Source organism: Nannospalax galili, unplaced genomic scaffold, assembly GCF_000622305.1.
Source record: "Nannospalax galili isolate Female #2095 unplaced genomic scaffold, S.galili_v1.0 scaffold546, whole genome shotgun sequence".
Lineage (NCBI taxonomy): Eukaryota > Metazoa > Chordata > Mammalia > Rodentia > Spalacidae > Nannospalax > Nannospalax galili.
The window spans coordinates 658,556-671,428 of NW_008355158.1; the positions used below are offsets into that span (position 1 = coordinate 658,556).

General features: G+C 39.9%; 1 protein-coding gene across 3 annotated transcripts in view; it reads right to left on the bottom strand.

The window, feature by feature from the left end:
- Dse (dermatan sulfate epimerase) overlaps positions 1–12,873 on the bottom strand; it is a 76,870-nt gene that overhangs the window by 44,121 nt on the left and 19,876 nt on the right. For 2 of the 3 annotated variants that reach the window (XM_029555587.1, XM_029555588.1), the window contains exon 2: positions 489–957. In XM_029555587.1, the coding sequence (XP_029411447.1) occupies positions 489–957 (469 nt within the window). Of the gene's footprint in view, positions 1–488; positions 958–12,873 lie in introns of those variants that run through there. The other variant, XM_017802949.2, reaches the window with a different exon arrangement.

Here is a 12,873-nt window from a genome sequence, read left to right on the forward strand (position 1 = left end):
TGGTCATTAAGTGGTGCAAGATGTATATGTTAAACAAAAGAGAATAAATTCTCAGCAATCAAAATGATACTGTTTACTCAATTTGGAAAATTGTCGATTTTTTTAGTTTGGTTAAGTTGCGTCTCAATATGTTCCTTCTAACTTGAAATATGCAAGTTATTAGGTCCTTTGAAATTGTAGGCCATTCATACACAATAGGCAACACAAATAACTAGCAACCACACACAAAGACCCCAAAAGCATCTAGCCTCATTTGAATATGGCATCTTTTTTTTTTTTTTTTTTGAGACAAGGTCTCAGATACCCCAAAGCTGGCCTCAACTATTCATGTAGCTGAAGATGACTTTGAAATTCTCATCTTCCCTCAAACCTAGGGTTTCCTGCATGCTATGCAAGCACTGTACCAACTGAGCTACATCCTCAGCCCCTGGATTTATTTCTTTAAGTTGCAGGGCTACAACCGTAAGAAGGAAAAGACAAAAATCTACCAACTAGGCTGCGCCGCCATTCTTTCCATGTAGTCTCTGGCCATGTCTCGGGCTTCAATGTTCTCTGGATACAGCACGCAGTACATTGCCAAGGCACCCAAGTTGTTTCCATAGATTTCATTCCAGCGGGCACTGTACTCCTTGGGATCCCAGGGAGGGAGGTAGTCCAAGCGATTAGACAGCATAGTGTGCACAGCCTCCGTGAGCCTGGCTGCAATGTGCTTGTGGGAGCTGGCGGCCTTGAGCTGGAGCTCAGCCACCTCTGTCCTGGAGAAGTACAGCATCGGGTGGCTGTCATAGTTGGCACTGGCGAAGGGAATCATGACTTCTGGGTTCTCGTCGGTGATGTAGGCTGACACGAAGCAAAGCAAATTTATGAAAAACACACTGGGAGCCCCCCGTGTGTGAGTCCTCATCGTGGCATCAGATCTCCAAGTCTCCAAGGCAACCAAACCATCTTCGAAAGGTCCTAGGACAGACACAAAGAAGCTCACGTCACTCTCACTCAAGGAAACACGGCCTGGTGGATGCACACCGTGGGTAGGAATCTCGCTTACCAGAACTAAAGGTTTACAAAGTAAGCTGGTGAATCGCTTCATGTATGCAAAAAGTTGAATTAGGGAGAAACTCACTAAATCCCAGCCAGAGGTGATTTTATAGTACCAAGCACTCTATATCAGATAGAATTCATCATGAAAAACACAACTTACGACAACTGTATTTGTAGCAAAGGGAAAGAAAAAAAGTTTTTCTCACATATCATCATTCAGAAAAGTTTAGATTTCTATGGTAAAGGTCTAAAGACATTACTACATAAACCATAGTAACCAAAAACTAGTGCTAAACTGTCTTCTGGGAATCTGAGAAGTTATGAAAGAAAAAAAAAAAGACTCCTGTATTTCTTAATGCAGCCCCTTTCACTTTAATGTCTCCCCTCCTCCTCCTTACATTTTAAATTCTAAACCAGGGATAGGCCATCTCTGAGACGCTATGCAGACAAAATAGTGAATAAAGTTAACTGTCCTCTTTGTAGGAGCAGAAAGTGGGCCAGAGGTGACAGAGTACCACCGGAGGCTCCCTGGGAGGACAGCAGCAGCCCTCAGTGAAGGCTAGCCCAGGGCTGTGGAACTGGACCCAGCATGCCTTTATTCAGAAGAGAAAACCCCAGCACCCCCAGCATGGGAAGACTGAATGATACAGGTCCATTTTTCCTTTACTGTTTGAAGCTATGTCTGCCTTTTCATTTTGCTTATGAGATTTTGGTGTCATTTGTTAAGTCAGAAATTTAATGCAAGCTCACATATTATCTTACCTATTTATCTTTCCTTAAAAGCTTTGTGTGTGTGTGTGTGTGTGTGTGTGTGTGTGTGTGTGTGTGTGTGTTTTAAAGATGTTCAGTTGTACCTTGGCCTCCACACACACACACACACACACACACACACACACACACACGAAAAAAAATGAAAAACAAAAACAAAACAAAATCAAAAAACCCTCAGCCCAGTCTAAGCACATCTGGGATAAAGAAGGCATAAAATCCCTCAGAGGAAAGTCAGGGAATTCTTAAAATTCTTATGAGGGGAAAGGTTATAGAAAGCAGACCAGAAAAAGACAGTTTTATGTAAATAATGAACAGTGGTTTTCAATTATTAAAGGGAAAAGCCAATGGTGAAAAATCAGCCTCCCAAGCTGAACACAATCTATTTTTCCAAGGAAACACTGCCTCAACCCAGCCAGATGAGAGAAACTAAAAATCTAACACTAAAGTTCAATCCATGTTCTCAACTTGCTCCATGTCTGAGTGAAAGGAGCTAGGACATCGTGTGCAGCCGCTACCTTATTCTGGTACTTTTACATTCTTAAATGTGCTTAGACTATAAGTACACACATAAAATGGCAGTGATTTTGTGAAGCATTTTAGATTCAAGAGCGAAACTTCTGATGATTTTTTTTAAATTTAATGCAGTCATGCTAAATAAAACATATAAAATAGAAATAACTCTTGGATTCTGTCCGTATTATGTCTAGCACCCAAAGCTTCAATGTGACTGGCTGAATCCTTCAAGGTTAGTCTGGGCCAAAAGAAATAGTCTTCTGTGGTTAAGCTGAAGAGGGTGTGGTCTCTGGCAACACAGTAGTGACTAGTGAAGTAATGTGAGGTCCCCCAGGGGGCTATTTCTTGCTTCTCTCAAGAGAACAATACTGCTAACATTTCTTTTAAAAGCCTATACATGTATACTGCACCTTCACAAGTCTAAGCTGGGATGCTGTCATCAACACAATTAGCACTGTGGGGATTCAGGCACCCAGTGTGAGGACAGGTTGGAAGTTTTCCTTTAAGCGGCCCCACATGGATGCAATTACAGTTCTCTCAACTACTGAATTTTGAATGTGGTGGTCGGCAGGGGTGGCTCAGGCTAGTGGAGAAACGATGGAGAAACGATGACATAGATGTCAGAATTTTTCCATCTCAACTTCCGTACAAACATTCCCTAAATAAGGCAAAGCTTGATTAGTTTTATTCATTGTTTCTTCCCTATGCACTCAAACCCTTCTCCCACTCAGTCAGTCACCGAGATGGGCAGGACTGTTCTAGAATCCCCCAAAGTCCTTCCTTCCCTGACCAAACTCACCCAGTGATCCCAGCCACCACTGGCACATTGTTTCCCATTAGGCAGGATGCGCCTATGTACACCTAAACAAGAGAGGACCTGGAAAGAAAACCCCACTAAGACATTGTGGAAATGATGCCATCTCGATCTGCCAACTAATTTGGAAGGTTCCTCAGTTACCGCTTCACATTCATGAGAGGATGTCAGAGCAGAAAGACTGGGAATTACTAACACTAAAAGCTGTCAGAAGAACCCAAACATTCTGCAGAACCCTCTTCTGCAGAGATCTACTAAGGAGGCAAGAGCACTGACATTCACCTGACCACAAATTACACGTTGCCTTCCTAATGCCTCACTCAATGTGCCCGTTCTCACTGCCTTCCCAGCTAGCAAGGCCTTTGTTTACCTACCCACAGTTTTTCCAAGGCCTGGCACATTCTAGCACACTGGGTAAGTTCAGTGTCTACATACCAAGCCTCATAGAAGGCAGGAACGATTGTGCTCTGCTCAGATACCACCTCGGAACTAAACTCTGGCTTGGGACTTAGTTATGTCTCACCACTGAAATGAGCAAGCAAAACCTCTGTTCTTCCTTCTTTGAAGCCAAGGCATGTTTAAAACTTTCCAGAAAAGAAAAAAATTCTGCCAGGAAATTAATAGGAGAAAACATTCGCAAAGTCTAGAAACTTAAATAACCTAAATACTACTCACTAGTGTTTGCTGTGTGTTAAGAACGAAATTAAACTTAAGTTCTAACCCAAACTTGCTTTAATCTACGGAGATTCCTAGTTCCCATTCATCAATTTTAAATACATCTAGAAAATTCTACCAAATAAAGTACAATTTCTAGTCTCTGGATATTCCCACTGACTGTGCATGCTAGGCATTCTGCATGTCTACTTTAAAACTGAATGAATGGAACATTTCTCAAGACAATTTTAAGTGGACCCTAAGAAGGCAGGCTGTAAAGCAATTTCAGGTACTTATTTCAGTATGCATTAGGAAGAGCTGCACCTACCACAGCACATCCAGGAATTTCAATAGGTACATTAACTTCTTGTTCAAAATATATCCAAGTTTCAAAGTTTAAAAAAAAGTAAATGAATGTGGAAAAAATGTTCGCTGTCGTACCTGATGATTGTGGTACCTAGGAGCACTTTGAGATGCTGAAAATAGTCAATGAAAGAACAGATATAAAAAAGGCTAAAGGATTTAGCAGGAAACCACCCAAAGTCCCTCTATTCACCTACCTCTATCTCTCTCACCCTCTCTGTCTCTGTCTCTCTCCTTTTCCCCCACCTCCACCTCATGCATAGTGCCTTGGAGAAACAAGCCTGAACTTTGAGATGTCCGTGGATGATCTCTCAAGCTATTGAATCGTAGTTCACTGTTTTCAGAAATAGCAAAGCTCTGCCAGCTCACTTAAATCTCTCATCTAGTTTGAGAGCATGGTATTTTGATATGTCAAAATAATCCGGTACACTCAGCAACTGATTCTGCTAATATGTGGCTGACCCAGAATTCAATCCTCGGGGTATTTCTGAAGGATCCTTTTGAGCCTCATTTCTCCTGTTTTCTTTCCTCTTCTCCAGGCTGGTTAGACTAATGTGCATGATTCAGGTTTCTTTCCCATTCTTTTGTCTCACTCCACACAAGGAAACATTCCTAAGTTTTTACTTAATCAATGGATACAGAGTAGTAACTTAAGAGTCATTGTTACTACAAGATAATTCAGATAGCAATGTGATATCTCTCTGCTTGTAGTGGTCCAAGTTTATTCTCAAGTCAAGCCAAAAGAGTTAAAATTATCTAAAGTAGATCTTCACAATGCCACAGTGAGTCCAAAATTATTCTGCTTAATTCTGGTTTCAATAATCCACCACAGCTGTTATGATTACTAACACAGAAAGAAACCGTGGTTCTTGAGCCTAACGACTTTCACACATCTGATCTTTAACTTTACAATAACAATGTGGTGAAGCAATGTTGTTTGCTCTACAACAGAATAAATTCCAGAGGCAGAACTAGAACCTAAATCTTGAACCAAAGCACTGTCCTTTAACCAAACTAATTTTAAAAGCCATCAAAATTAGAAGTTCCATTTTTGCTATCTCTGCATAAAGATCTAAGAACAGAAAGTGTATCCTGAGAAAGAACTGGGCACTAAACTAGTAGAGTTTCAAAGAGAGAGGAGGGTTTCCAAATCAGCTGGGGCTGTTTATAGATTGAAGCCCATGAAAGGACAAAAGTTCTTTCAACTTCTCATGCTTTAGAAAATGCAGAAAGTATAAGGACAGAAAAGAAAAATGGCCCTGTAGGAAGTATAACATGTCCCAAATTAAGATGGATTGAAAACCCTCTTATGTGACAAATCTTAGAAACACAAAATAATGGTTAGCTGTATGGAGTGTGAACTTGAGCAGACATGAGTACAAATCCCAGCTCTGCTGTCTGCTAGCTTTGATCAACTGTCTTCTACTCTCAAAGCTCCCATTCTCTCCTTCACAGAATGGTACCCATTTCATGGAGTGATTAAATGCATACAACATACTGAGCCTAGACCCTAAAGTAGAGGGAGAGCTCAATAATTATTTTTCATAAAATAAGATGAAAATTTTCATGCATGTAAAACTATATTAACCTAGTCACAAAATATTTGAAAGAAATTATATCTTCCTACTTTGCAGGCAAAAACTGAGAATCAGAGTTATTAACTGGCCAGGGCAAGGTCATCAGGCTTGTTAAGAGACTTAGCTAAAATTGAACACGATGTTCCTGACTCTTCAAAGCATCCCTTATAGTAAGCTCATTAGTTACTGGGAAGAAAAGCATATGACCCTTGAAATGTTTCCAAACACTTTTGCCCCAAAGCAAAGAATAACAGATTAAACAGACTATTGCTTGACTTTGCTTGCTTCCCAAGGCAAGTAATTCTTTGATGTACAAAAGGTAACCGTTTCTTACAGTGTTCTCGCAAAATAAAGGCTCAATAATACAACCGGGAAATACAATGTGGCTTGAGAGCTATTTTCCAGTAGCACATTATGGAAGAGGTACATGAATACTGAGGTGACATTTGCTGCCCCTGCCAGACTCTGTGACTTTAACCCCGGTCTAGGATCCAGTCTTGACTCAGTCGATGTCATGAGTTTCTCAGCTGATAATTATGGAAAATGAGATAGTACCTAACGGTTATCAACCCCCACGAATGTATTTAAGTAAATAAATATGCTGACATTTTGGACTCTAGCAGATTGGGGAAATTTTCTGGCTTCACCAGAAATGGACACTGGAAGCAAAATGATTAGATACTTGCCTGGAAAAAAAAAAAATCAGAACAAAAATATCAGGAAAGACCTGGGGCTTGGATAACCTTGACCAGTCACCATACATGGAAGAGGATTCACTGGCAGCATCTGTCACAGCTTCCTGGTCAGTAAGGACAATAAAAAACAAACAAACAAACAAAAAAAAAACCAGAATTGTAACAGTATTTAGAAAAGCACAAACTGTATATTTCTCCATAGCTCCAACTACTCACACCCACCAAACTTAGCACAAGGGTAGCTGCTCTGGTTTGCCCAAGCAAATGAAAGGGCCCAGCAATTAGGTATATGATTGAACTGTGTGCCACACTAGAGTTGATGTGTCCCTTTCTGGGAGAGGCCTAGGTACACCAGCAGCAGAAGGCCTGGTCTTACTTACATCCATCCTCTTGCCTGGAAAATGCTCTGTAGAAGCTAGTGCTGTGACCTTGCTTTGCTCTCACTTCCATTAACTCCAAGTTCCTTTCCTGGTTACATCTTTGGTAACTGAGATGAACTGAGAGCCTAACATATGCTCAAGGGAGCTGCATGTTTTCTACCTCTGATCCTTTTGGGGCATAAGCCCGCAGAGAAACCTATTTCCAAGTGCTTGGGGAATGTCTCCTGTGGTCTCACATGCACTGCTTGACCCTATACACATATATTTTAATTAAAGGAATGTACATATTTTTATTTATTGTTTTTATTTGTTATTTTTAGTTTATGTGTATGAATGTATTGCCTACATGTATGTAAGTGCACATGTGTCGTTCAATGCCTGAAGAGGTCAGAAGATGGTGTTGGGTCCCCTGGAATTGGAGTTACTCATGGTTGTTATGGCCATATGGGTGCTGGGAATCGAACCTGGGTCCTCTGTAAGAGCAACCAGTGCTCTTAACTGTTGAGCCATCTTTCCAACCCTGTACATACTTTTAAAGCTCTCCTTACTTCCTATTTCAGTTTTTATTAAATGCATAATTAAAATAATTTTCTGAAAAATAAATCCTCAAGATTCAAATAAAACTGTAAATGTCTGGTACATTTTTTAGTAAAATAAATTTAACCTTACTCTTAAATATGTCAAATCCTAAGAAAACATATGGTTTTGGTACTACACAAAATTATATTCCCTGATGTGTAAAGTCTGTGGAATCAGATGAAAAAAATAAAAAATTAAAAACTGTGAGCTCTTAATCAAAGTGAAATTAATTTCCTTTCACCAAAATACTATTTCTTTACTTAATGGTGAAATGAAAATCCATTTTCACACAAAAGTCCATAATATGAAATGATAGCATATGGAACCCTCTAGAATTTGCACATGCTACTGAAGGAGTAATTATATCCCTGAGCCCACACAGCAAAACCACACTGAGGGTAATAATGGTGTTCACTATCTTCACACAGCAGAAAAACTTTAGTTTTGGTTTTAAGTGCAGCTTTTTGCAATCAAAACCCATTTCTGACATTGCCCCCAGAAGGGTTTCATGCAGCTACCACATTTTCTCACACTATAACTTGAAATCTACTTTCTTATAGTAACTTCTTTATGCTAGAAGAAAAATTCACTAAATTTGGTTTACAACAGCTATAAAGATTTTCTGATGTAAATCCAAATGAGTGATTCAGTAACTACAAAACCGTGCACAAAACTTAGTAGTAGAGAGCTGCTGGGTACCTATGACTGTAAAGCTAAAAACCATTAAGATCTAGCTTTGGGGGCTGGAGAGATGGCTCAGTGGCTAAAAGTGATTGCTCTGCTAACATGAGGACCTAAGTTCAAATCCCAGCATACGTGTGTGTGGTGAAGCTTGCCTGTAACCCCAGCACTAGGGAATAGAGACAGGACACAGGGCTCTCTAGGGGCCAAAATACTGAGCTCCTGGTTCAGTGAGAGACCCTATCAACAAAAATAAGATGAGGAGGGAGGAAGGGATGGAGGGAGGGAGAGAGAGAGAGAGAGAGAGAGAGAGAGACTCTCTCAAGGTAGACTTTGACTTCTGGCTCCTACACACACCACACTTTATGCACAAAATATAATAAATAAACAAACAAATAAATAAGTAAATAATGACCCAGCTATTTTGAATGAATGATTAACATCTAAAATGCAGAAAGTAAGTAAAATCTGTGTCATTTTCATGTGGCAAAGGGCAAGACTGAGGTAGGAGAGTATGGTCACTGATCATAGGACTATGGTGTTTCATTCCCTTACTGAAAGGCTGAAAGAGAAATCCTAGGGGTTATACTCTCTAAGAGAAGGTATATGTACATTCTCTTTTATCTAGCAGTCAAGGTTTATCTGAGAACATTTGGATTTTTACACAAGCCTTATCTATATAGCACATGATAATCAAGACTACCACACTGGTAGAACTAACCTTATTGGATGTTGAACAGCCATACTTTGAGGCCCACACTAATCGGGTAAGAGGGAATTAAAGGACAGTTTTTGCCCCTTGCCCTCCAAAGTCGACTAAGTTCCAGGGGACTATGGAACATCTCTCAAAATATCCTGTAACTGTGGTGAGTCACCTGTCCTCTTGTTCAGGGAGGCCATGGAGACCCCACCACTGAACCAGTGTCCAGTCTACAAAGAGGAGGGTCAACTCAGAGGAAATATCTCATTCATGCTTCCAAGTGAAGCCAGACATGGTCGAGCAGGACCTTTGACTTATCCTCACATAGATGGAACTGGTAAAAGAAAGGAGCCAGGGGCTACTCCCAAGCCCATGTGACCCCTGAGGAACAGATCCTCAAATGATCTTAAGTGTAAAAATAATTTATTTGAGCCAACTGTATGGTCTTAAACACCCAAAAGGAAAATATAACCAAAGAATAAAGTCATCAGTATATTTCTTTAAGAGTTCAAGGGATTACACTTCCCAGACATTAGGCTTAAGTCCATATAAAAAGTTATTTAGACCATTATTTTTCATTGATGATTTTGTTCCTAACCAGAAAATGCTGCTCAGATTTAAGACTTCAAATATTGGTCTGCAATACTGTAGTGCCCACCTGTAGCTAAGGCAGACAACCAGTTCTAAAATGATGGACAAATTTGTTTTCTCCTTCTATCTAGAAGCCTTTGAGAGGGAACTGACACTGATTCTAACCACTCGAACAGCTATCAAAGTGCCTGAAAGCAAATCCTGAATCCATCACTCTCCAGTCCAGCCTTGGCAGACAAAAGAAAAATGAGGAGGAACCCAATTAGAGGGATGCTTTTGGAAGCTCTTGTCAAGAAATTCCAATGGCTCATATGAACATTTGAAAACTGCCCTGTTCTGACTTTTTTCTAGTTTCCTTTCTAGAACTTGTAATGCTAATTATTCTTACCTTTACCTCTCCTTCACATCTCCTATTCACCAGTCAAAGACTTTCTTCTAGATGTCATAAGAATAGGAGGCAGGAATTGGCTAGGCAGTTAGGGTAAAAAGACCCCAAAGAAAAGTAGCCATCTTCTTGGCTAAAAGTCAAAATGTCCTTGGGCCTCTTAGCATCATACTCTGTTCCAAAGTCCAAAAATGTTGTAAGTATTTGGGAGCTTTTATCCAATCCTTAAAAGATTTTAGGGTTACTGCTTCAGAGGGGGGAATGTTAGAATAGCCAAAAGCCCCATAAAAAATAACAATAAAAGAAGAAAGAGTGCATGAAGTTATTAGAAAAAAGTGATGGGGAGATATGGGAGGAGTTGGAGGGGAGGGAGTGGGCATGGATTTGATCAAGCACCTTATATGCAAGTATGAAATTATCAATAAATTATTTATTTATTTTTAAAAAAGGTTCACCACACCCAGTTCTTGATGATCTCTTGTTCAGAAAAAAATAATAATAATAATAATAAAATAAAATAAAAAGAAAAGAAATATTAAACATTAGTCATTAGTCTTTTCTATCAAACCCTGTAAAACTTAGAACATAATGGCCTAGGGTGGTGAAGCTCTCCTCCCTTTAAGCAGATTCTTTTAAACTGGATCTGACTGACCATGCAATGTACCCTTATGCAAAAGTAAAATCTGCCTTGCCAAATTTAAAAAAAAAAAAAAAAAAGTTTTTTAGAAAGAACCCATTCTGGGGGCTAGAGAGTTGGTTCAGTGGTTAAGAGCACTGGCTGCTCTTGCAGAAGACCTGGATTCGATTCCCAGCACCCACATGGTGGCTAACAACTGACCTGTAACTCCAGTTCTAGGGGAATCTGACGCCCTCTTCTGACCTCCACAGGCATTGCAGAACATCGGTGCACTTACATACATTCAGGCAATACACTCGTACACATAAAATAAAAATAATAAAATAAAAGTGATGCTGAATGTGGTCAGCATCACTCCATGGGCTAAGGTCCTAGACTGAATAAAATGGAGAAAAGATGAAAGAGAGCTGAGCACCAGCACTCATCTGTCTGCTTCCCGACTGCAGACACCATGTGTGACGCCGCCCCACACTCCCTCCACTACAGCTGGATTGTTGTTGCCCTTGCTGTCCTGCCTTCCCCTTCGTGATGGAGTATATGTCAGACCTGAGCCAAAATGAATCTTTCCTTCCTTTAGTTGTCTTTGTCAGGCATTTTGCCACAGCAATGAGAAAAGTAACTTTCACACCCAAATATTTTCTCCAAATACCTACTGAATAAAAAGCAAAGAACTCAGTATTTCTGAGGTTCTGTAAAACCACAATACGTGTATTACTCTCTGACAGTAAAGAAGAATAGGCCTTCTCCCTTAAGCCAAAGCAGCTCGCCTAGCCTATCGTTCCTGACCACAGAAGAAAATTCACAATCTTTTATTTCAAAGTTCTGTAAATGGTAACAAGATTTTCTGGAAGAGTCCTAAGGGCCAAATCTGGATTTCGCAGCAATAGCTTCAGCCGTGAAAGCAAGCTTTTATGGCCTTATGAACTGAAAAAAATAAAGGGCAGAAAAGACCATAATGAAGCCAAGGGCTGCATTCTAGCCTTACAGTTTCAAATACCAGTTCAAGAAAGCCATAAAATGCTCACTGAAACTAGAGTAAAAACTTTCTTCCTGCCACAGATTCATGAGGTCAGACAGAGAGGAGGGGAAGAGAGAGTGCATGTGGTCAGCAAGCTTATTTCACCCCTGCGTGACTCTGGACAAAGTAGACCTACTCCATTTCAAATGAGATAAAAATTCTATTTTTGTCTCCTAGACTGGTTGGGAGATTAAATGAGATAACACCTATAAAGAATGTATCATTCTGTGGCAAGTGTTTCAAAATATGCTAGTTATGTCACCTCAAAACACATGAGTGGTTGAGGGCCTAAGTTAGATAGAAGAGACTTTTTGGTTTGAGTCCCAGCATCACAATACCCTTAGCTATGCTCCTGCTTCCTCCTCTGTAAAATGAGTAAAATAATAACGTCTCCCTTCCGGGATTTCTGTGAAGCTTAGATTGGCTGATCTACTTGAAGCATTAAAAGGGGGTCCAGGATTTAGAAAGTGTTCAGTTAATGCTAGCAGTGATCATATCTTCTCTGGGAGAGCACCAAAGGCACGCCTGGGAGGAAGTACCCCAGGACCCTGGGAGGAAGCTGGCACTCACACAACTCAGCTGGAGAACTTGCTCCCAGAATAGGTACAATGCATTGTTTATAAGCGATCTTCAGATTCAAGAGCCTAAAAATGCCAACTATTTTGATAAAATTAAAGCATCTGATGCCAAGACAGTCCTTCCTGCTCAACTTCATGTTGCCAACTTTTCGAGCTACATATTCCAATTAGCTAAATTCATCTGAGGAAGAGGCTTTCTTAATACTATTTCACCAGTCAAAATATCTAAGATTATTGAAATATATGTGCTTACATACAACAGCATCCTAAACACAGAATCATCAGTCCTGGTGAAAGGTTAACAGATGAAAATACTACCTGTAAATTTAGTTTTTGGAGATCTGATATTTAATGGAAAGATGTTCCACTTCCTGTCAATAAACACATACGTTAACTAAAACTAAGTTCGTCTTCCACTCAGAGCTAACGTCTTCACATTTTCTCACACTGGTTATTTGGAAATCACTTTGTTCCTATCCTTGGTCTTCTACGTTCATTTTTACATTCGATATTATTCTGCATTGTTAAAACAGATCCCTGACCGAGACCAAGTCTCTGTCATGGGACTAAGCATCAGCTTCCAGATTAAATTTCCATTTTCTGGCCTCTTCCCTAAATCTAGTCAATACCATACATATTTGCAAGTCAGTTTTTCTGTTCCTGTAGTCTAGAACTTGCAAAATTCTTTGGATGACTCATAATTTCATCTATTGTAGATTTTCAGGGGGAAATATTGTAAAACATGTCTAGCCTCTCATGTAATCTCTTCATTCATATTCATTCATTTATGAATTTTGCTACATATCTCATGAAATGATGAGATTTGTGTTCCTGTGTCCATATATTGTATTGTATCCTCCAAAATCAGATCCCATCAGTTTATCCTCTGAACAAAGACC